This window comes from Rhinopithecus roxellana, chromosome 3, assembly GCF_007565055.1.
Source record: "Rhinopithecus roxellana isolate Shanxi Qingling chromosome 3, ASM756505v1, whole genome shotgun sequence".
Lineage (NCBI taxonomy): Eukaryota > Metazoa > Chordata > Mammalia > Primates > Cercopithecidae > Rhinopithecus > Rhinopithecus roxellana.
The window spans coordinates 71,961,119-71,986,425 of record NC_044551.1 but is presented as its reverse complement, the minus strand read 5'-3'; the positions used below and the strand labels follow the sequence as shown (position 1 = coordinate 71,986,425).

Here is a 25,307-nt window from a genome sequence, read left to right as displayed (position 1 = left end):
GCTGTATCTCTATGGATATGGCATCTCCATTTCTGAAATTTTTTCCAAACCATTATAGTTCCTCTGACCACATATATGCAACGTCACACTATCCCCCAGCAATTGGATCTACATTAATGGCCTATATTTTCCACATTTGCTTTCACTTCTTTGCCAGAGTTATTGAATACCTTAATTTTCCAATTTGTAAGTTATTATATTATGAAAAACCTCAATGCCTTCTTTAGTCTATAAAAGTCCAGAACATCCAGCAGATTTTCCAAGACATACTGGTCGCTTGAAATTAGGGATTTACTCCCATAAATCTTCTAGTGATTATTTTCAAATTTATCCTTAACTTCAAAGCAAAGGAAATAGTGTGTTAATCTTCTCATTAACCCAGGTTTGACCCTTAATAAGAATTTAATATAAAGTATCTTTTAAAATCTTGTGGCACACCTAGAATTTATCTAGTATCTGACAGATTTAGAAAACTAAAAGATATCATAGGGTCCTGGTCCTGTGCTGTTCAATACTGTAGCCACGAGCCACATGTGGCTATTTAAATTTTAACTTACTAAAAATAAATAAAATTAATATTTTAGTTCCTCAGTTGCACAGTTCAGGTACTCAATAGTGAAATGTGGTCAGTTACTACCATATTGGACCACACAAAAATAGAACATTTCTATCACTACAAAAGAGTCCTATTGCACCGCACTGCTCTAGAAGTTTATCAACAGTTTTGTTGAGAAATATAGAAGATGTTTGATTTCATTTATGGCAGCTGATGATATATTAGCTACAAGTTCCCATACATGTTTGATAGTTGTCATATGTTAGACCGGTTTCATTCATCATTTATTCACTTAGTACGACACCTAGCACCAAATACATGCCCAAAAAATGCTTAATGAGTGTTGATACAATTAAAAATGGCAGCTCCTATACATCTACTCAGGTGTCTAGCATCACAATACAAAAAAAAAGTAAAGATTTAATCAGCAGGAAGAGAAACAAAGTAGTCACATTTTATGAATTCTGCTAAATTCACAAAGATGTTAACTGTAAATCTGTAGCAAATTGTTGACACTCCCTCTTCCCCTGCTTGGACAACTGTGGATGACATCTGCATCAAATCAGCCAAGAGTTATTTATTTCTGAATTGTGTGCTGACCCCTTTCTAAGCCCAAAGGGTAAAAATGTCACCTTTGTTCATTTCTCAAGAAAAATATTTTTAAGATCCTGCACTGACTGTGAAAAAAACAGCTGTTCCTTGGGATATTATCTGTAGTTCCCTCTTCACCTCAAACTTTCTGACAGTCATCATTCCTTGCCTCCATTGCTAGTTATAATGTGAACAGGAAACAATTCCACTACCCTGCAAGCTACACTGACCTTTTTATCTTCCATGGAATTTAAATTGATTATTGAGTTTGTATTTATAAACTGTGTGATTTTTAATTATAATTATACTTTAAGTTCTGGTATACATATGCAGAAGGTGCAAGTTTCTTACATAGGTATACATGTGCCATGGTAGTTTGCTGCACCCATCAACCGATCATCTAGGTTTTAAGCCCTGCATGCATTAGGTATTTGTCCTAATGCTATCCCTCCCCTTGCCCCCAACCTCCTGACAGGCCCTGTTGTATAATGTTCCCCTCCCTGTGTCCATGCGTTCTCATTGTTCAACTCCCACTTATGAGTAAGAACATGTGGTGTTTGGTTTTCTGTTCCTGTGTTACTTTGCTGAGAATGATGGTTTCCAGCTTCATCTATGTCCCTGCAAAGGACATGAACTCGTCCTTTTTAATGGCTGTATAGCATTCCATGGTGTATATGTGCCACATTTTCTTTATCCAGTCTATCATTAATGGGCATTTGGGTTGGTTCCAAGTCTTTGCTATTGTAAATAGTGCTACAATAAACATACGTGTGTATGTGTCTTTATAGTAGCATGATTTATAATCCTTTGGGTAGATACCCAGTAATGGGATTGCTGAGTCAAATGATATTTCTGGTCCTAGATCCTTGAGGAATTGCCACACTGTTTTCCACAGGATGGCTGGGTCAAATGGTATTTCTGGTAGATCCTTGAGGAATTGCCACACTGTTTTCCACAACTGTGTAATTTTTAATTGCCTCTTTGTATTTCAAGGATGGAGCTCCTTGACAAAATAGGACCATTTGATGAAATCTTATAATCACATTGCCTAGAACATGGGCTCCATAGGAAACAATCATGAATACTTTTATATTTATAAATTAACTAAGATTCACAAATATGTCTCCCTGCCTGGATTTAAGCATTTTAAGGATCAGTAATATTTTAACAAAAACACAAATACAATTAAACATAAATACTATGGTACTTCTCTATTTCATTATCACTTTCTCCTGAGTTCTCGGTGGAATTTTCTAGATACTATGTAATTATTTGAAAAGGTACTAAGACAAATAAACAAAAACAGCCTTGATGAATGACCTTTTCTCATACTCTTTACGGTTCCATGAGAAATCAGCCTTGCTGACATATGTGCTGTGGTGATGGGGCAGTGACTATGGAACTAAGTGGAAGAAGCTGTTTAAAGACCTAGAAATGAGCCTGGATATCATGCATGTGGAGTTCACAGTCAGTTTACTTAAAGAATTAGCCACAGATAACAGTAAACCCCATCTAAGCTAGAGAAAGGCCAGAGCAGTGGTTCTCAAAATGTCATCCAAAGATGCCTGGGAGTCATCAAGTCCCTTTCAGGCAACCCACAAGGTCAAAACTACCTACACAATACTACTACTATGTTACTTGTCTTTTTCATTATCACTTTCTCCTGAGTCCTCAGTGGAATTTTCTAGATACTACATAATTATCTGAAAAGGCTATTAAGATATCCTTCCCTTTTCCAACTACATATCTGTATGAGGCCATATCTTTATATACTTCAACCAAAACAATATGCCACAACAGACTGAATGCAGAGCAAACATCAGGATACAGCTGTTTTCTATTATGCCAGACATTAAAGACATTTGTAAAAATTTACAATTCCATGCCTCTCACAAAAAGTTTTGCTTTAGAAAATACATTTTTCATAGAAGTTTTATGTTAATATGTAATGATTTATTGTTATTTTAAATGCATTAATAAGTAAATGAAAGTTTTATCAGTTATTACCAATGTTAACAAAAGCACTTTGGGGTCTGCCGATCATTTTTAAGCGTTCAGTGGTCTTGGAACCAAAGAGTTGAGAACCACTGCTCTAGAAGATGGTGAGTACAAATATAAAGCAACTGGACTCCTAAGCAATGATTAACTGAAGAAAGAATAAAGCCAATAAAACCCTGTTTCTAAGCTGGCCAGGAGACTCCGCTAAGGTTGCTCACCTTGGTTCTTCATCCAGTCAACTAATTACCCACAGCTTTTTCAGGGCTACATCTAAGTCTTACTTCTTTCTCATAAACCAAACCATTTATTTGCCCAGCCAAATATTTGCTAGCTCTTTCCAGTTGCATACAAACTTTTAAAAATGAAATGTTTATGCTAAAATGTCACACTTTACAGTGGCTTTAAATGAGGATTTAATTTCCATTTGAGAGGATAGCTGGGTCTGTGGGCAGCCTGAACGCCATTTCTGAGGCCTGCTGCACATCTGTGGGTTATTGCAAGGAGAAGAGGCAGAGTGGCTCCCAGAGCAGCCCTGACTCACCTTCCTGGTAGCTTATTCATTTCTTTAGTTTCATGTGACTTACATTTCCAGGTAATATGAGCTACTGATGCCAGAAAAGTTTATATTAAATGTTCCTTTTTTTACAAACATGCAACCTTCATTTTGATCAAAGCTGACTGCTGAAGGAGACTGGTATGCATGCGTGTGTGTGTGTATATGTGTGTGCATGTTCTGAAACAGGTATCTTCCTGTCTTGCTCTTTCAGCCACTCTTATCTTTGGCTCAGAGAAAGTTGAGCCAAACTTGGTGTGGCTCACCATTGTTCATTGTTCTACATTGACCTGTTTCTCACGAGCTCAGAGCTAAGGCAAATAGTTTGATGATATACTTTTCTTCTGCACCCCTGAATCTTCTCTTCTCTCTTAAACATGCTTACAGTCACTTTTTTTTTAAGTCCCATCACTATGTAAAAATATATTATTACTTCGGTGAGTCAGCCTTACCTAGAAAACTCTTCGAAGGCATCATTCACAAGGCTGATATTGGCACTGCGGTCTAATGACTGAAACTCAGCTGGACAGGGTGCAGCTGAGAATTGCTGACTCTGTGGGAATTTAGACTTCCCTGTCTCAGTTCTCCCCTCTGTGAAAGAGAAATAGCTCTCTGCACCTCTGTTTACCTCCCAGTCACATAAGAATTTTGAGAAATAATTAGTGTCTGAGTACCTCCTTATTAGCACTCTTTCTCCCATTATTTGCACTAATCTCCTGGTCTCAAAGCCTGCAAAATCCTACCCATTTTTCAAGTAGCATTTCAGGAGCACTCTAACGTGTAACAATTTCTTATGACTGGGCTGTTTATTACATGCTTGAAATATACTACCCTGTAATAGTCATTGTACTATGAATTTTCCAGAAATATATCATCTGTTTTTCCAAATAGTCTTGGGTTTCTTGAGAGAAGAGATTTTTTTTCTTATACAACTTCGACCATAGCACCTAATAGAAAGCTTTGTAACCCAAAAGGTACTCAGCACATTTAGAGAGAAAAGATGGGCCAACCATGTATTTGTACTTGGCATGTGCCAAGCTCTGTGCCAGGGGCTTTTGAATGTGTTCCCTAATTCAATTCATGGACTTGAGCCTGGAAATGGGGACATGACTTGTCCAAGGTAACACAGAAATTCCAGGGCAACAGCAGCTGAAGCTGGCGGCTCGAGCTGTTTTGCTCTGAGCTAAGTACTTTTTTCCATTCCTTCAAACAGCCTCCTGGAATAAACATGTCTTGATAATAGCTCTTCCTCCTCATTATCTTTATTTCTTCCTCCTTGTTCTAATCAATATTAATATAATGATATAACACTTTAGTATATTTTCCTTTTTAAATGGAAAGATATTTGCACAAGATTATGCTCCATTTTTATTATGGTTGGCCTGGGACAATCAATCATTCCATTCACTCTACTAATATTGTATGTACGTGTGTATGTATGTATGTGTGTGTGTGTGTGTGTGTGTACTGAGACAGGGAAGTCTAAGTTCCCACAGTGTCAGCAATTCTCAGCTACACCCTGTGCAGTTAGGTTTCAGTCATTAGACTGCAATGCCAACATCAGCCTTGTGGATGATGGCTTTGAAGGGGTGTCTAGGTAAGGCCAACTCACTGAAGTAATAATACATTTTTACATAGTGATAGGACTTTAAAAAAAGTGACTGTAAGCATGTTTAAGACAGAAGAGAAGCTGCAGGGATGTGGAAGAATATATACACACACACACACACACACACACACACACATACACACACGTATATACACATATATACACACACACACACATATATATATACACACACATATATATATGCTGTGACAAATTACCATGAATTTAGTGGCCTAAAGCAACACAAATTTATTGTCTTATAGTTCTGGAGGTCAGAAGTCTGCAAGCCTCTGAGGCATGGGCAGAGCTGTGCTTCTTCTGGAGGTTCTGGGGGAGGCTCCATTTCTTTGCCTCTTCCAGCTTCCAGAGGCTGCCTGCATTCCTCGGCTCATGGCCTTATTCCATCTTGAAAGTCAACAATAGCTGATCAAGTCTTTAGTCTTTCTCAGCTGCATCACTCTGACACTGGCCCTCCTGCCATCTGCTTCCATGTATAATGATCCTTACGGTTACTCGGGTCCTCCCAAAATAATCCAGAGTAATCTTCTCATTTTAAGATTCTTAACCTAATTGCTCTCCTGCAAATTCCCCTTTGCTATATAAGGTAGCATACTCACAGTTCCTGGGATATGGAGGTGGACATCCTTTGGGAGATGGGGACATTATTTTGTTTACCTCGCTATACGAAGAGTTTAGTTATGTTGGAAGCAGTATAAAGTACTTCAGAGATTCCCGATCTTGATTTGCCCATTAGAACCATCTGAGAGCTCTGAAGACTGCAGATGCCCAGACACCTCACCCAAGTACTGTGATTTAATTGAACCACATGGGGTCGGCTGTCAGCATTTGGTAAAATTACCCTCAGGTTATTCTCTTGTGAAGCCTTGCGAAGCCAGCTTTTAGAATCACTGGGTGTATTTAACAAAGTGGATCTGGGCCATTATACAGACTTAAGTTTCAGGACCTCTTCTGCCTTTTAGGCAACTCACTTTACCTCTCTAAACCAGAGTGCCCTTATCTCTAAAACAGGCATAATCGTCACCTTGGCAATATTATGAGGATTAAATTAGACAATCTGTATAAATTCCCTGCACCTTGCCTGGAATATGTTAATCCCACAAAAAAGGTAGCTATTAATCATTGTTTGACCTTCATACAGTAAGTCAAATCATCTCCCTAAGTTAAGGCAGACATAAATGTCAAAAGTGAATATCAAAGGATGTACCCCCAACTCACCCACCTTGGTCAGACTCAAAGGAGTTTAGAGTTTCAACTAATTCTGGAAATGGACACAGTTCAGGTGAGTTACTAGTTTCCACTGTCATTTTATTTAAGTCTGGACAATGGCTGATTTCTCCTCGGGTTTTCTTTTTTTATAGTCACTCTCTTAACACTGCAGAGAATGAGTCTATAGAACAAATTAGCTTCGCATTTCGTGCAAGCAGCTTGTTGTCTGCATTTCTCTACCGGGAAATGGTGGACATCAATCCCATCCCAACAAGCTCAGAGCCCTACTGTGTTTTACATGGATCCTTTAGTAAGGGAATATCAGCCCCTGTCTTCTAAAATATTCATCCACTGTTCCCTGGGTCGTGAGTCCCAGGCTCCTTTTGATAGCCCCAGTCCCATTCTGGCCAAGGCAGGACATTGAATCAGGACAGACTCCAGTCCTAGGATCCCAGCCATACTCTTCACACAGAGAGATGAGATCTTCTGCCACCATAAGACAAAGCCTTGTTACTAGTTCATTTTATTTTCATGCGTTACACACACAAAAAAAATTATAGTGGATAAAAGAACCATCCTAATTTTATCATGAGGGAAAGCTGTGTTTAGGTAAAAGTCCCAAAGTGGCCATCAACTGTAATACCCTAATTGTGTTTTAAAATTTATTAGCTCCCAGAACCAAAAAGGAGGAAAGATTACATTATAATTCAGAGATCTTGCTTTATTAGCTTTCAGAGTGAGAAAAAAAAAAAAAGGAAGGGAAGTTTGTCTTGATTTTCTTCAGCTAGCCTCTTTCTTTAACCACTGGGGAATAATGGGGAAATACAGTATCAAAATTGTTGACCCTGGTGATTTGAAATTAAAATCAGTGATTCCTAATATTCAATAGTATTCAAGAAAACTGGAGTCTTACGATTCTACTTCCACTTCCTTCAGTTCTGGAAAGAAACTGACAGCACATTACTGTAGGTGACAACTTTTCCAAAGTTGGCATGTCCATGGTACAAAATATTTGTGGCTATCTTTGTCCCATGAGGGGTAGACACATTTTGGTTTGTTTGTTTTGAGAAATTTTACAAACAGAAAAAACAGAATATATAAGAAACAACAATGTATTCATCACTAAGAACTGGCAAAGATTTTGTCATCTTTGCTTAAAGTCTTTCTAATATGAAAAGAATGAACATTATATATAAAGTTGAAATTCAGTCATAATTCTTCCTCAGGCCTATTTCTTGCCATTGCTTCCCAAAGATAGTCTCTATCATGATTTCACTGTGTTTCCTTTGAGGTTACGTATCTATCTACCAACCAAGTGTATCCTATTCATCCTGATTTGTATGACCAGGACCCCAGATCCTAGAAGGTGGAAATAATATTATTGCTCTTGTTAAAAGTTATCCTTTGTCTCTGAGTTTTTCATCTCTTATTCCAATCTGATCATTGATCTTAGAGAGATGCACTGGGCTTTATATGTGTGTCAAGAATGGAAACAGCGTATATGTCTTACTCAAGCCTTCTGTTCCCAATTCCCAGTTGGCCCTCGCAAGGTGAAAGGTCTTCCCTGGTGAAAAACATTTTGGGTCAATCTTATGGGATTCAAGAAAAACAATTCTATAAAGAGAATCAGGAGGAGAATTTCAAAGTCTCATGACTCAATGAGGTCTGATAAAGGAAAGTTTTATATGTGCTATTAAGGAGTTGAAATTTTTTCTATTATGGATTGCAAACCAAATGCCTACTGGGTTCAGGCAGATGACATCAATGAGGGAAGCCATTATAGCAAACTATGGAGGCTTTTCAGAGCTCCAACAAATTGTTGCATCAGAGAATCAGACTTTTCATGGAAAGCTAGAAATCTGCATTGTTACATGAAATCACTCTAGTGTTTATATTTTCTTATTTTTAAAAATTAAAATCTACAGAAAAGCTTAAACAACAGTACAACACACATCTATATCCCCTTCATCTAGATTTATCCCAAATTGTTAATGTTTTGCCATATAATGTGTGTATATAAATTATTTCCTAAGTTATTTGAAGACAAGTTGTCTTCAAATTGTGACAATTCATTCTTACAGATCTTTGCGTGCACCTCCTAAGAATAAGAACATTCTCTAGTTTAACCACAATACTATTGTCATCCCCTAAGAAAAATAATAATTTCATACCATTTAATTGCCCGTATTGAAATTTCTCCAGTTGTACCAAAATTATCTTATCAACTTTTTTTGTGCAAACCAGAATCCAACCAAGAGTTATGTATTACACTTGATTTTTACATCTTTTTGGTATATTTTAATCTAGGCAAGTTTCTCCATCATTTTATGCTTTTCCAAACTACTTTTAATTGATTTATATGAATGTATGTGCGTGTGTGTGAATTTATGTGAATGTATATGTGTTTGCACACACAGATATGCAACAAAAACAGGTCTGAAGACCAGATTTATGCTGTGAGTTTTATTCTCTGCACCCAGAAATAGTCTATCAAAAGTCCCAAAGACAAAAGTGGAAAGATAAGAGATAGAGAATGCCTTCTTTTATTGACATTTATTGATGGCCCGAGCACCTAATGCTGTACTAAACTCTAAGAATGACAAATGAAAGTCACTTTGAGGAGGAAGCTAGTTACAATAGCAGTTTGCCAGGTGCCACCCTAAGCCTACTAAATCTGGAATCTGCACTTTTAGAATCTCCTCTGGTTATTTTTATGAACACTAAAGTTTGAGAACTACTGTTCTAAAGACACACAGGAAATTTAAGAAGTGAATTCTACCTCTGACAAGATCTAGTAGAATGAAGATGTAAAATGCTATTATACGATGCAATACATACTCTGAAAGGGTCAGAGGAGACTTTGATGGAGGAGGTGAAATTCTAGCTGAGTTTGAAAAAGGGTGGATTAACAAAGGGTAAGACAATGGGGGAAGAAGACATGAAGTCAGAGAAGTAAAAGCAATGCCACCTGAAAGCGAAGAGGTAGTAAGGTCTGATGAAGGAAATGCTTGTATGTACTCTTAAAGAGTTGATTTTTTTTTTTTTTCTCTCTAAAGGTTTGGAAAGCTAGTGAAAGGCTTGAGCAAATATCGTCCAGTTGATCACAGGAAGATCATGTTGACAATCCTACAAAGAAAGGATTAGAGGCAGAACAATTCCATCGGAAGCCACTGCAGTTAAAAAGGCAGGAAATGATGAAGGTAGTTCACTGAGACAGGAGGAAAAAGGCTGGATTCAAACAACACTCGGGACACAGCAGCAACAGGACATGCTGATTAGACATGAACATGTGAGTCAGAGAAAGGAGTCTAAAGCCAATCCTCAGCTCACCTTTCAGTCTTGTGTGGATAGTGCCTGTTGCACATTCAGGGGAAAATGTCCCTTATGTGGTTACTTAGCCAGGAGAGCAATAGTGAGACCCTCAGAAGTGTGCACCAGGGACCCATAAGAGGCCTGCTGCAGAGGCAAAATGCTGTGACGAAATAAGCCTTGGATCAGACTGTGGGCTGGGTGCACACTTGCATGCTGAGCAAAGGAACTTGTTAACACTATTTAAAAAGTGGAACCAACCAGTGGTGAACATTGTAGTTTTATTGAAAGATCCCTGTATGTGTTGCCTACTTCTAGTGCTATGATTTTCTCTCTCCACTCTTTTTATCAATTGCCTCCAAAATAAAGTAAATATCTCAGGAGGAGGGTTCAAGACAGTTCATTGGACAAGAAGAGAAATTGTTAGAAATCTTATGTTTTAAAAACTTCCTTTATTTTCTATTTTTGTTTGCATTTTATAATGGTTAAAGTATATTCATAATATATGTGCATGTTGTTCAAAGAAAAATTTTGTACAAGATAAATTTAACAGTTTATTTGAATAAAAAACAATTCATGAATCAGGCAGCATCAGAACCACAAAGGTTCAGAAAACTCCACCCCCGCTGCATGGACAGTGAGTTTTCATAGGTGCACTAAGAAAAAAAAAAAAGAAAACATATCTGACTGGTTAGAGCAAAAAGACTAGTTAGAGGTTAGCTGGCAGTATCTGATTGGTAAAGTCTTTACTTAGAAGTTAGTTGACCATTCTAATTGGTAAAGTTTATTTTATTGTTTACATTGGACTTTGGTTTGCTAACATAAAAACATAAAACTCTGGAGCTGTCCCAGCCTAATGTTGTCAATTAAAATGTTTTAACAGACACACACATACCACACACACATTTATATACATACATGGATATGTGGGTTCATTAATAAATATTCACAGTTTTGCAGTGCATACTCAAATATATTTTACTGCTAGCTGTACAAAACCAAAAATCTTCAGTGACCACTCTTCCGCATGGCAGAAAGTCAGGAGGAGATTCAAGGATGTGAAGTGGGGAAGCAGACACAGTTCTCATACCTCTGCTTCTCAAAGATTGTTGACATCTTTTATAAGGTTTTGTCCACTAATAAAACCCCATGTAGCAAAAACCTCTGGAAAGTATTCAAGTCCTTTATAACTTTCCCTAATGTAAATGTATTTCTAGAATTTTAGAAGCTTGGAGGTGGAAAAATCTCTGATGTTAACCAAGTAGTTTCCTACTTGGAAGAAAGCAGGAAGAATGAGCAGGTTAGAGGAAAGAGGTTGAGGTTAGAAGGATTTAGGGAGAGGCAAGTAGAGAAAAGCCACTTTTTACACATTAAATAGAAGCCAGTCCTGCAGCTTGCAGATGATAATGTTTCTCTGATATGTGTGCGTGAGCGTTGAGTTGCATAAGGGGAAGTAGCTGTTAAAGTCAAAGCAAATAAGCAGAACCCATTTATTTTCTTCTCTCCTACACAGTCCATTCTCATCCTAATGTGTTTGGGCACTGAGTGATTTCTGACAACAGACAATGAGCTCACTAGAGGAATACATACCTTTAATGAACTGTGATCAGGATGTGATTGGCTTAAAGACAGAGCTCTTGACAACTCAACATATGTTGGCAGGGCAACGACAAGCTTCCAGAAAGGCGTGGACTCATCAGAGCTTCATCTGCTGCTCATTAGTCTGGAGTAGTGGCAAAGCCTGGGAAGCTATCCCTGGGTGAGCAAGCAGAAGGTGGCAGCCCTCCCCCATCTGTCTTCACAGGACGCCCAATCCCTGTAGTAAGGAAAACCGTCAGGACTGTGCTAAAGGCTGACTGGAGGCCAAACCATTTCACTTTCAAACACATTCATGATTTGTTTTCTGAGTAAGTCACTGGAGGCTTTAATCTGGCATAGCAGAGCTGGCTTGGCCACCAGAACCAGATCACCTTTCCTTGAAAGATGGCTGGAATAGCCATCATCTTCATGTTATTTGCTCCTTTGAGAATATTAACTTTATCATTTTTTTAATTGTAGAAAAATATAATTGCTAGTAAGTACAACAATAAGTACAGTATTTAATTTAGAAGACAGAGAAGCAAGCATATTGACAAGTGATAGTCATGAACAGGCTGACACCTCAAAGTCGTCATTATACGGAGCAGACAGCACAGGATAGAGTTTCTCCACCTGGAGAAGAGGGGAGTGTGGGATGAGATAGGAACAGTAGGAAATTTGGGCTGGAGTATAAAGACAGAAATTCTTCTATCTGAAATGGATATTTGATACTGGGAGTAGTGAGTTGAGAATAAGCTGATCTTCTCTATCTCTATTACACCCACCCCCACTCTAATTCTCTTACCTAGGGTTTTATTTCCTTGTATTGCACAATACAGCTGCACTGGATAGGGAAATGGAAACCTAGTTTTCATATCCACAAAGAATGAGCTACTCATTGAGACATTCATCATTTGCTTAGAATTACTCTTGCATGGGGGAATGGAAGCCCTAAACATTTAATAAAATATCCAGAAGCACTGAGGTGTTAGCTATGATTCTGTAGCAGATATAAGACCAAAAACTTTATTTCAGAAGGCTTTGAATTTTTTTTTAATTTAATTGCTCAAGTTTCCCTGTAATCTATGAAGGCCTTTAGTGAATAGCCACAAAAATAATGAAAACTTCATATTCAAATAATAACATAATATTAAATTATTGGTTTCCTTTAGAAACAATGCAAGTAATTCTTTCCAACTTCACCTTCTATTAACACCATCTCAAGAAGGACTATATGTAAAGGAAAATATGCTCCTCATATTTTTGTATTTTCCTCTAAATGATAGGGGAAAATACTAGTACTATACGGTGTCTTAAAGTCTTACATTAATTTGCCAGTTCAGAAAATTGATTGCATGTAGCCAAAGCATGTAGTAAAATAGCTTTGCATCAAAAGCAATGCTTTTGCTTTTATTTTTTATTTTTAAATTTAATTTTATTTTAAGTTCCAGTGTACATGTGCAGGGCATGCAGGTGTGTTACATAGGTTAACGTGTGCCATGGTGGTTTGCTGCACCTATCAACCCATCACCTGGGAATTAAGTCCAGCACGCATTAGCTATTTTTCCTGATGCTCTCCCTTCCACTGCCCTCCCCCGACAGACCCCAGTGCATGTTGTTCCCCTTCCTCTTTTACTGATTATAAGACACATAACACAGAGTGACAAAGGGGAGAATCAAATGTAATTATCAGTATCATCATCTTGTAATCAAATAATATTCTTGCACAAATTTTCCTTTGTGAGTAAAGATTTTATTAAAATAGAAAAATGAATGTTTATTGTTATGTAATAATAAGAAAAGCTCAAAATAAGATAAATTTGAGCAAGTATCTATACTTCCACTTATTTCAGAAACATACCATGTTACTAAACTCAGCTCATAACATTTTAGTTGTTTTTATTAAATCTTCAAACCTTTCAGACACTACTAAGCATAGAGACCATTCATATCAAGCGAAACTTTCAATTTTTTAAATTAAAACTTTCTAAATGTGTACATTTCTTTTCTTCCTTTTTGGAAAGCAAACTTTTAAAAATGTATATACTTTGAGGACACAGAGACTGAGAGATATAAATTGCAGGGCTCACCTTTCCTTTCCTAGGACAAATTCATTAAAAAAAAAGTAACAGCCCCACAAACCAGGAAGCTACCCTTGGCCTCTAATAAATTAATTTACTCAATGTTTATAAAGTGCCTTCTGTGTGCCTGGTGATGTACTAGAAGCTAGAAATCCAGGACAAATAAGCCACAGTTACCACCAACCCTTAAGGAACTCATGATCTAGTGAGAAAGACAGACATGTCTCCAACAACTAAAACAGAGTACAAGCGCCAGAACTCAGAAGGCCTTACCCAGTCTTGTGGGACAAAGTTCAAAAGAAGATGATATCTACACTGGGCTTTGGAGCAGAGCAGGAGTGAGCCAGGTGAAAAAGGAGAGGGGGCAGTACATTCCCTGAAGACAGGGTGTGTTGCTTACTTTTGGTGGATTGTTTATTTTATTTTATTTTATTTTATTTTACTTTACTTTATTTTATTTTATTTTACTTTATTTTATTTTGTTTTATTTTATTTTATTTTATTTTAATTTTTGAGACAGTCTTGCTGTTGTTGGCCTGGGCTGAAGTGTAATGCTGCAATCTTAGCTCACTGCAACCTCTGCCTCTTGGGTTCCAGCAATTCTCCTGCCTCAGCCTCCTGAGTAGCTGGAATTACAAGCATGCACCACCACCACGCCCAGCTAATATTTGGATTTTTTAGTAGAGACAGGGTTTCACCATGCTGGCCAGGCTGCTCTCAAACTCCTGACCTCAGGTGACTCACCCTCCTGGGCCTCCCAAAGTGCTGGGATTACAGGCATGAGCCACCTAGAGGTTGGCAGAGAGGAGAAGAAAAACAAATAATCCCAAATTCCAATTAGGCTTCCTTCATGGCCCAAGATCAACTGTCCCATATTAGGTAAAGTCTTCCTCAACTCTTCTGCCCCCATGCAGAAGGAATTACATATTCCTGGGTATTTCCAGAGGCCTTTATTCGTACTTTGAGCTTAACACTCATCACAGTGTGTCATGGTTGGTTATACAGTGTCTATCTCTATAGTGGTTATAATACATGTTTGGTTGCAGCAAAAGAGACACAACATAACACTGATTTTTAAAAGTTAAATGTCTTTCCTCCTGTTCCCTTCTTTATAACCATCTAGCAAAATCCAGTGGATGGGGTTGTCTCCTGTGTCGGGGGCCAGGTCCTTCTATCTTCTGGCTCCATCATGCCTAGGGTATTACCTCAGTCATCACTGGATCAGAAGAGCTCAGGCCCCCACAGCATCCCAGCCAGCTGGGAGGAGAAAGCTTGATGGGGCCCTCTTTTAGGGAACCACCAAGAAGCTACATAGATCCCTTCTGCATAGATCTCATTGACTAAAACTTAACCATATGGCCAAATCTAATGGCAAGAGGGACTAGAAAATGCCTTGTCCTGTGTAGCTGTGGGCCAGGTAAAAAGCCAGAGATTTCTTAGGATAGAATAAGCATCCTAAACTTTTGGCAAACTTTTTCTATCATTTAGAGGAAAATATAAAAAAAAGGACTAGATAGTAAATATTTCAGGCCATATACAATCTCAGCCATGTCATCATCATTGTTGTCATCATTGTCTTCTTTTGCTTCTTCTCCCTCTTCTTACAATTCTTAAAAAATGTAAATTCTTAGCCTGAGGTCTGAACAAAACATTCTGCAGGCCAGATTTGGCACGTGGGCCATAGTTTGCTGACCCCACTACTCTATAAGAAGGGAAAATCATACTGGGAGGAAAGTGACCATCTCTGGCATAACGTCTGTAAGATTATAAGCCATTGAGAGGAAAATCCTCGTCTTCTCCATCTTTCTAGTCTTAGGCAGTGCTTGACCCACACAGTAAGTGTTTGATGTTTATGAATGAATGAGTAGAAGGAAGGTGGGGGAGGTTAATTTCACAACCACAATTTGTTAAAATCTCATTTAGTCCCAATGGTAGCCTCTGTTTTGGGGGGTTTCTTTTCTTTTCTTTTCTTTTTCTTTTCTTTTTTCTCTTCTTTTCTTTTTACTTTTCTCTTTCTTTCTTTCTTTCTTTTTCTTTTTTTCTCTCTTCTTTCTCTTTTTTTTTTTCTGTCTTTCTTCCTTCTTCTTTTTTCCCCTTCAGACAGGATCTTGCTCTGTTACCCAGGCTGGAGTGCAATGGTGGTACAATCATAGCTCACTGAAGCTTTGAACTCCTGTACTCAAGCAATCTTCCCATCTCAGCCTCCCAAGTGTCTGGGGCTACAGGCATGCACCATCACACTTGGCTAATGTTTTTATAGTTTTGTAGAGACAGGGTCTCACCATGTTGTCCAGACTGGTCTTGAACTCCTGGTCTCAAGCAATCCTCCTGCCTCAGCCTTCCAAAGTACTGGGATTAAGGCATGACCCACTGCACTCAGCCCCGATGATAGTCTTTTCACATGGATTATCATATAAATACTCCATTTCTTCCAGCCTGAAGAATAGTCTAACAGAGACTCGACAGAGTGAGTCTAGTGGGCTTTCCAGCACATGAGTGACCACCCTTCAGTTGATATGGTCAAGCGCCCCACTTTACCTCCTGACCTCAGGTGCAGTTAGGTTCCAAATATTCCACATGCTCCAGTGGACCTTTCTAATTGTAAGCACCCCCTATGGCCCCCACTGCAGGTGACACCTCTGGGTGTGTGGGAAGATTACAGGTCCAAAGAACTTACAGCTTCTTCCTCTTGAATAAATATGGTGGAAGGCAGGAGAACCTTGTTTTGGTTTTACACTTTTAAATATCACATGCTTGGTGGGAATGTCAGCAGAAGTATCCAGGCTGAACAGGCACTTTTAAGTTCCCCTTTCTCCTCCTTCTTACTCAATATCCTGAGGGCATAATAGAACTTTTCTTGTCTAAGTTTGCCTGGTTGCGGGAGGGAGGTGTGGCTCACTCAACCACTGCCCTGAACAAAACCCTGCCAGGCATCAGAAAACTCCTCAGTTCTTGAGTTCCACATGCAGAGCAGATGCAACAGCAAAAAGTGAGTGGGTCCCAGACCCTGGCCCGGGAAGATCCACTAAAGGAGGCCATCCTTCCACTTTATTCTGCAGGAGTCAGGTAACAGATATGCCTAGGTTTCTTCTTTCAAATAAATGTGTAATTCTTTATAGCAGGAAAAAAGCACCACTTCCAAATTCTGGCATACAGACTCTACTAGCTGAATAACTGAAGGAAATGCATGTTCTGTTGGAAAATAGCAAAAGAGATGAACATGAGACACTAAAACTCAGCCTCATTGTAGCCAAAAGGATGATAAGCAGATAAAAATGTGGCCAGGAATGTGTCTGTCACTTGCTGTTTCGTAACCGGATAAGGCCTCTCATGTGTTCTTGTTGGAACCTCTGGTGCCACTAGTGTTGAATAATGTCTTGCAGTGAAACCAGAAACAAGGTTTTATTGCCAACAGAGCTGGGCACAGATGATTTATTTCATCCTGTTTTCTAACAAACATGTGTCCATCCTTTTGATAAGAAAGAGTAACTTGCAATTTCCTCCAAACCTGGCAGGAGGTGGCCATTCATGTGAGATTTCTACATAGACTAAAGAAAGGGACTATACTGCCATCAGTTATGCCTTCTCAGAAGGAATCCTGGCAAACTGGACAAATGATGACAAACAGCCGCAAATCAGCCAAGGAGGCCTTTCAAAGCAACCAGCAACTCCAAATTTTCATCGGAGCCTTTGCCTTTCTTGTATACATTGCTGATTCTTCTGAAAAATTCACAAGGCCTTTCCCCCCTCTATTTAACTTGATTTGCAGTGAAGTAATTAATAGAAAATGGGCCTCTGACTCTGCTTTCTATTAGCTGTGTGACTTTGGGAGAGCCACTTAACCTCTCTATGTCTCAGTTTTCTCATCTAAATATGGCGATGATAATAGAACTTATCTCATGGAGTTGTTGAGGGGAAAAAACTATATACACTTTTTGAATACTAATGTAAAATAATAGATTATTAATATTCACCATTTTAAATATTTTTGCATTAAATACAAATAATTCTGTGTGGAAAACAGACGGGTTTATCACAGGAAGGGTGAAGCTGCGGCTGTGTTTTTCTGCCCATGCTATGAGAATGCCAGCGGAGGTTTTAAGTGGAGCAAAACGTCCCCATGCAAGGTGAGACACACGCACTTCAAATAGTCCAATGCCTTAAGAAATTAATCGTAAGTGATAGGTGAGGGGGAGAAGGATAAGGTTGCTCTTTCCAATAAAACCACTTATTTTATGATATGCCATTAAAGGTGATCCTGAATATCAAAGGAGTTATGGTGCACTTAAGGCACCCCATGGAAAAGTTGACCATCTGTTTCAAAAAGGAAAGGCTAAAATGGATTCTGTTTCCCTTGAGAAATTATTGTAAAGGTTGAAATCCACACTGCCTGATTGTCATGTCCATCATTTGTTTACTACCATTGGGCTTCAAATTCCCCCCAGCTTCTGCTGTAGTCCAGAGGCTTGGAAGCTCGCCGCAGCTGATTTCCCGGGCAATGAGACACCTTGCAAGTTACGGCTGCTTCATAGAACAATCACACTGACATCTAGTGGTTCAAAGAGTAAGTGCAGGCGGTGACTTTGAAGCTTTTACCAGCCTCAATGTACTTTTAAAACCACATTTTCCACCATTTATACAATATGTTCACAAGAGAGAGAGGTCAGTGAAGTAGAAATGATATTTCACTTGTCTGAGGTGTTACTAGAGGCTGCCTCTAAAGGAACATTTCTAAAAACAAGAAAGCAAAGAGAATGAACCATGGCCCGCTGGTAGGTTTGGGCTGTGGTTCCAGAGGTTGAGGTTAAGACTGTGACTCCAGAATCAAGATCCTGAGCTTGAAGGTGGTCTCCGCCACGCACCAGCTGTGGGCCTTGGGCGAGTTCCTAAATCGTTCCATGACTCAGTTTCTTTATTTGTCAAATGGGGATAACAATAACGTCTCCATAGACCTGTTATGAGGTGATCCCTGAAAAGCTCTTAGCACAGCACCTGGCCAAGAAGGCAATCCGGGTTGCCCTCTCTTCTTGTGACTGTTTCTTAAGAGTAAGTTGCTGTAGAAGCTGGTACCCCACAGGTCAGACAGCACAGCGCAGTGGAAAGCTCAGAGGATGAGCAAGGGAGAGACCCAGCTGTGTGACCTTGGACAGATAGCTTACCCAACTTCTTTTTTGTAAAATGAAGGACTTGGTTCGCTGATGGTTAAGGATTTTTTACTTTCTCAAACATTGTGCTTCTAAACCTCGTACAGGCTTCTAATTGAAATTGTTCTACCTTTAAGGCCCATTTGTCTCCTTTCTTTTTACGAAAGCCCAGGGCCAAGCATGTCCCAGGTATTTATTATATAGTTGCTGACTGATAAGAAGTGATTGTTGGAATGCTCTCTATTGGTCACTAGGAACAAACCTAGAATGTCTTTGGGCAGGATGAAAATCCAGTGGGAAGCTCTGGAAGTCAAGGAATATTCCCCCATCAGAAGCTGGTCTGGGGTTTCTCTGATAAATTTGGAAAGCTCAGTGGTTTTCTTGTTTTTCTACCTCTGCTAATCAGCCTCTCTAAACAGATAAGAAACCAGGAAAACCATTTAGCTATATAAATTCAATACATAACCTTGTTAATCATGTTGCTGAGGCCTGTGCCATGAGAGTTGGTCAGAGCAGTGGATGACTTTGCTTCTAAGTGTACGTGAAATGCCACCAAACTCACCTGCTGCCTGTGACTAATTCCCAACTTAGTCTTTCCAAGTCAGGAATAATCTCAGCTGGGATGTCACCTCTAATATGGCAACAAATGGTGGTGCAGCAAAAAATGATGATGAAACAATCTTTTTTCCCTTCCTCCTAAACTTCATCCACATAGACTATTGGACATTTGTAGAAATCCAGCACAAACACAGGGAGGGGAACAATACACACTGGGGCATGTTGCGGGGCAGGGGGAGGGAGAGCATCACTATAAATAGCTAGTGCATGTGGGGTCTAATACCTAGGTGATGGGTTGAGGGGTGCAGCAAGCCACTATGGCACGCATTTACCTGTGTAACAAACCTGCACATCCTGCACATGTATCCCAGAAAGAACTTAAAATAAAATTTAAAAACAAACAAATAAACAAAAAAGTGAACAAAGGAGGGAGATGCGGGTAGAATTTTAACAATATGCATAGCACTATTTTTATATTAGAGATTTCTAATATATGCTAATATAAATACACACAATATTAAAAATCATATTATACACACACATGAAAAAAGGTAATTTGGGAGTTTTGTAAGGGTGTGTATCATTTTCCTGTGGTTGCTGTAACAAAGTACCACAAACTAGGCAGCTTACAACAACAGAAATCTATCCTCCCTCAGTTTTGGAGGTCAGAAGGCCAAACTCAAGCTGTCGGCAGAACATGCTCCCTCTGAAGACTCTAGGGGAGGATTCGTTTCTGGCCTCTTCCAGCTTCGGGTGGTTCCAGGGATTCCGTGGCTTGTGGCTGCATCACTAAAACCTCTACCTCTCTTATAAAATGGCCTTCTCCTCTTCTGCTGTCTTCTCTTCTTCTGTGTCTTATAAGGACTCTGGTCATTGGATATAGGGCCACCTACATAACCCAGAATAATTCCGTTGAATGATCCTTAATTACACCTGCAAAGACCTTTTTTCCAAATAAGGTCACATTCATAGATTCTGATACATGGCCATATCTTTTTGGCATATACATGGGCATAATTTATAGACAAGCAACCAGCATCTGCACTCCAATCCCATTCACTTGTGCTAAATCAGGGTACCCACTCCAAAAGCTGCCCCCATCCTTGCCACTGAATTTCTGCCACTCTTTTGGTAGTAATTGATCAAGAAAGATGTGAGGATAAGAGTAAGACAGATCCAGGATCCCACTTGTCTTTAATAATGCTTGCCTCTGAATACAACACAGGATGCCACACCCTCCCCCCGGCACCCTTGGTTGACTGGGTTGGTGAGTCCCCCTAAAAAAGATCCCTGAGAGGAGCACAGCAGGGTGGGGTGGGCCACACAGCAAGTGCTGCTTTAAAAAAACTTCCCCCAGGGTGATCCTACCACACAATACGCTTCTCATCATTTCCCCATCGTCAGCGCAAAGCAAACCACTCAAAATACTTTTATTTACCCTATCAGTCAAAAAAAAAACAAAAAACAAAAAAACAAAAACAAAAACTAGTTAGAGTTGTGCTTATATTTCTCAAGTGGATTTTTTATTGTTTTATTCATATTAGATGTTTGATACTGATCCACTGTTACATTTAATTTAAATTTATAATTCTTCAAACACTGTTTTTTTAACATTCTAACTGAATTTTTAATTATGGTAAAATATATATAGTATAAAATGTGCCATTTTAACTATTTTTAAGGGTAAAATGTGGCATTACATACATTCACACTGCTGTGCAAACATTGCCACTATCTATTTCAGGAACTTTTTCATCTTTCCCAACTGTAACTCTATATCCATTAAATATTAATTAACTGTTCCCTCCTCCCTCAGCCCCTAGCAACCACCATTCTACTTTCTGCCTTTATGAATTTGACTACTCTAGGTACCTCACATAAGTGAAATCACACAATAATTTTTTTTTTTTTTTTTTTGACACAGAGTCTTGTTCTGTTGCCCAGGCTGGAGTGCCGTGGTGCGATCTTGGCTTACTGCAACCTCCACCTTCTGGGTTCAGGTGATTATCCTGCCTCAGCTTCCTAAGTAACCTGGGATTACAGGTTTGCACCACCATGCCTGGCTAATTTTTGTGTTTTTAGTAGAGACAGGGTTTCACCATGTTGGCCAGGCTGGTCTCAAACTCTTGGCCTCAAGTGATCCACCCGCTTTGGCCTCCCAAAGTGCTGGGATTACAGGCTTTCCTGTAATTTGAGTATGAGCCTCGGCACCCGGCCAATACTTGTTGTTTCACAACTGGCTTATTTCACTTAGCATAATGTCTTCAAGGTTTCTCCATGTTACAGCTTATGTCAGAATTTCCTTCTTCTTTCAAACTGAATAACATTCCATTGTATTATAAACCTCATTTTGTTTATCCCTCTATCTGTCAACAGACACTTGGTTTGCTTCCACTTTTTGGCATTGTAAATTATGCTACTATAAACATGGGATCTACCCATATCTGCTCAAGTCCCTGCTTTCAGTTCTTTTGGGTGTACACCAGAAGTGGAATTGTTGGATCATATGGTAATTCTATGCTTAATTTTTTGAAGAACCACCATACTGTTTTCTACAGCAGCTGTACCATTTTACGTTCCCACCAGCAGTGCACAAGTGTTCAATTTCCCCAAATCCTGTCCAACACTTGTTATTTTCTGCTTTTTTTTTTTAATTATAGCCATTCAAATGGATGTGAAGTAGTATCTTAATTTGGTTTAAATTTTTAACTAAAAGAAAAATGTATCTAGAAATAATAGATGACTCTCTCTGTGGTACTTTCTTTTGAAAACCATTTAGTATTTAGAAAAGCATAACACAGGAAAGGGTTTTGGTGTGTTTCATTTTTTTGTTGTTCTTTGAACTGACCAAAGATGTTAACACTTTTTTCACTTTTTCATTCAGACAGAAGTTATTATATATAAATGCATTGTTATCAATCTGATTTTTGCCATGGGACTTCCCAAATTATAACTTCTTTCTCTTGTAGTATCTGTTTATACCCTTCTTCAACCACCCCCAGTAATAAGTTTGAGGCTGAAGCCAAATGAACAATAAGCACCATCTCAGGCAGACAATGAATGAACCAGAATGGTGTCCTGAGCCCCTAAACTACCAGTTAGATGGTTCATGTAACCAACTCTAAGGGGCAGCTGTTTGGAGCCAGGGTTGGGCTGAAAAAGCCCTAATATAGGCATCTATCTAAACACCTCACCCCCACACCAACACACACACACACAAACGAAACATTTTTAAAAGAAATGGAATTGTTTGTCGTCTTTTAGTTGTTTCCCCTTTTCATATTGGCCACGATGTTGTAAAGTCAATCAGGATGTTTTGGCCTTGAGCCCTGTAAACTCCGTGTCTTGCTCTGTTTCCTTGCTCATCTCAGATCTGCCAGGATCACAGCCATAAGTAGGACAAATGTTATCACATCCCTTACAATGACAATTCTTGGGCAGGAGGTCAATTGCTAGAGTTAGGTGGAAAACATTTTGGATTAGAATAAGAAACTGCCAAAAAGTTTTGTGTGTGAGCTGAGAACTTAAACTAGTAACTACATGAGAAAGACAATGAAGGTCATGGTTCCTATGGCATATAGGGTGAGCACAGAATTTAGAAGCAGAACCTGAGTTTGGTTCTCATCCTACCACCTGCTACAGCCTAAGTGATTCAGTTTATGGTGGTATATTAATAACACTAAGAACTAACCGGGCTTTGGGAGAATCAAATGAGGTATTATATGTGAAATTTTCTTTTAAAATGTGATTATTAGTTTAATAATGAAATTAGGAATGGGTATAAACTACTAAACTCAAGAATTTTTTGATAATTATATGAGTATATATAGAGTTGGTTTTTTTTTTTTTTTTTTTTGGCGGGAGGCGTGTAAAGGTGATTTGTTCACCAAGAAAAGTGTTTTTAGTAAAGCATAGATGTTAATCTAGATTGTGGCAAGGTGTCACACAATAGATTTAGCACTTAAGCAAGGAGTCTCTAGGACACACAGTAGAAAATGAATGAATCCATGAATGAATGGACAAGTGAGAGCCCAGGGCAGCTGAAGCCATGAAATGCTTTGGAAAGAGAAGCATGCCTGGGAAAAGACAGTGGCTGCATCCTAAGAGCAGGATGAACACCATGGAAAACTTGAAATTGAAAACATCACAATTTTAATGAGAAAAAGTGCAACCCAAAGTGAAGAGCACCATGATAACAAAGGTGAGAAAAGATGCTCATCTCATGGCAGAGTCTTGTTACTGCGCAGTTATCAGAAAAAGTGAGCTAAGAGGTGTGAGGTGCTTATATTATTTAATCCTGATTACTAAATACTGAATGCATTTTCTTCAAAGCTCAAAAGGAGACAAAATGGAATGGGAACAAGGGGGAGGGTTGGGGGGAGGAAGGATACCCCGCTATTGTCATATTCCATAGAGTGAGGTTTCAAAATATTATCTATTTCTCTTTTTGGAATCTTCCATGCCTTTCCATTTCTAATGTATAGCTTTTACTTTCCTCAAATCAAACTCTGGATCTCTCATTGACTGAAAGCTGCCACCTGCCTTATTTTTTTTTTTTTTTTGAGACAAAGTCATACTCTGTCACCCAGGCTAGAGTACAGTGGTGCATTCATGGCTCACTGCAGCACTGACTTCCTGGGCTCAAGCAGTCCTCCCACCCCAGCTTCCAGAGTAGCTATGACTACAAGTACTCACCACCGTGCCTGGCTAATATTGCATATTCTTTTTGAGAAATGAGGTCTTGTTTTGTTGCCCAGGCTAGCCTCAAACTCCTGGCCTCAAGCAATCCTCCTGCCTGAGCCTCCCCGAATGCTGGGATTACAGGCTTGAGCCACCCACTGTGCCCAGCTGCTGCCACCTGTCTTGGTTCAACTCATTGAGTTCTGCCTCTTCTTAGCAGTTTTCACACAGATCTTTTCACATTCTGGGAAGGAAGTCTCTAGAAAACCCCACACAGATAGCCTCATTCCTCCACCCCCACTTCACTCCATGTAGACAATCAACTTTCAGTTTCTAACATCATGTTGAGTGTAGAAAAGAAATTGACCACCCAGGAGCGTGTCTGTGTGTGTCTGTGTTTTTGCATTTGTTGGGTGTGACACGAAGGCTGAGGAGAAAAAGGAAGCATAACATTTCTATTTTTCCCTTGTCAAAAGTATCTTTCCCAGACATCAAGGATTTTTATTTCAGACTTCAAATGTCCTTAGCAAAACAAAGTTTTTATTGGGGTATACATGAAAATAGAACAACCATAAGAAATAGTAGTTGAAATTTAGGTCTCTCTTTTAGGTTGGAGGAACAGAAAAAAATGAAAGAACTTATATTGTATTATGAAGTGTACATTAACTGTTAGCCTAAGAATCAAATAAGCCACTAATAAGATATCTATGAAAACATTTTTCAATTATCTATAAGTTCGTTAGCCAAATGTAAATTCCTGAAAAACTATTTTCTAATTTGGTATTTTCAGCTCATGCAGGCTGAGTGAATTATCCTAAACAAATGTAAGTTAAATTTGCTATAAAAATTATAAAATAGAATAAGAAAAATAAGTGGTTTTAGGACCATTTGTTGTTCTATACTATCTACATCTGAACTCTGTATTCTCTACATCCTATTGCCATTCTAATTCTATCCACATCAAGAACTCAAAAACATATAGCAATACAAACCTCAGAAACACCTAGAAAGTCATATATATTCATATGTATTATTTGCATTAGAGACAGGGTCTCGCCATGTTGCTCAGGCTGAACTCAAACCCCTGGGCTCAAGCGGTCTTCCCACTCAGCCTCATGAAGAGCTAGGACCACAGACACGCACTATCATGCCTGACTAGAAAGTCGTATTTAACTTCCTTATCCATTTATGTTCAAGCCCTCAGAGGCCATGGCAAAGTCAAAACTATTTGTACAGGAGCTATTTTGTAGGATAACCCAGAAGAGAATGTTGAAGGTTCAAATTTGTAGATTGATGATGATTGTCAAACTCCTGATTCTAAAAACAGGGGGTACACAAAAATCCAACTGATGCACATGTCTTATAGAGTATACAAGGCACCAGCATTTGGGGGTCAACCATCACCATCAAAACTTTACTACCT

The 25,307-nt window shown here is 38.9% G+C and overlaps 1 protein-coding gene across 7 annotated transcripts in view; it reads left to right on the top strand.

Annotated features, from left to right (window-relative positions):
- The window catches only part of FYB1 (FYN binding protein 1), a 169,842-nt gene that overhangs the window by 38,670 nt on the left and 105,865 nt on the right, over positions 1–25,307 (top strand). For 2 of the 7 annotated variants that reach the window (XM_010367654.2, XM_010367653.2), the window contains exon 1: positions 16,410–16,568. The exons of 1 other annotated variant lie outside the window; for it this stretch is intronic. Coding sequence is in view for 1 of the 6 variants with exons in the window: in XM_030927922.1 (XP_030783782.1) it covers positions 23,394–23,405 (12 nt within the window). In the remaining 5 variants the exon portion in view is untranslated. Of the gene's footprint in view, positions 1–16,409; positions 16,569–22,459; positions 23,406–25,307 lie in introns of those variants that run through there. 4 more of the 7 variants (XM_030927927.1, XM_030927923.1, XM_030927924.1 and 1 more) reach the window with 4 other exon arrangements.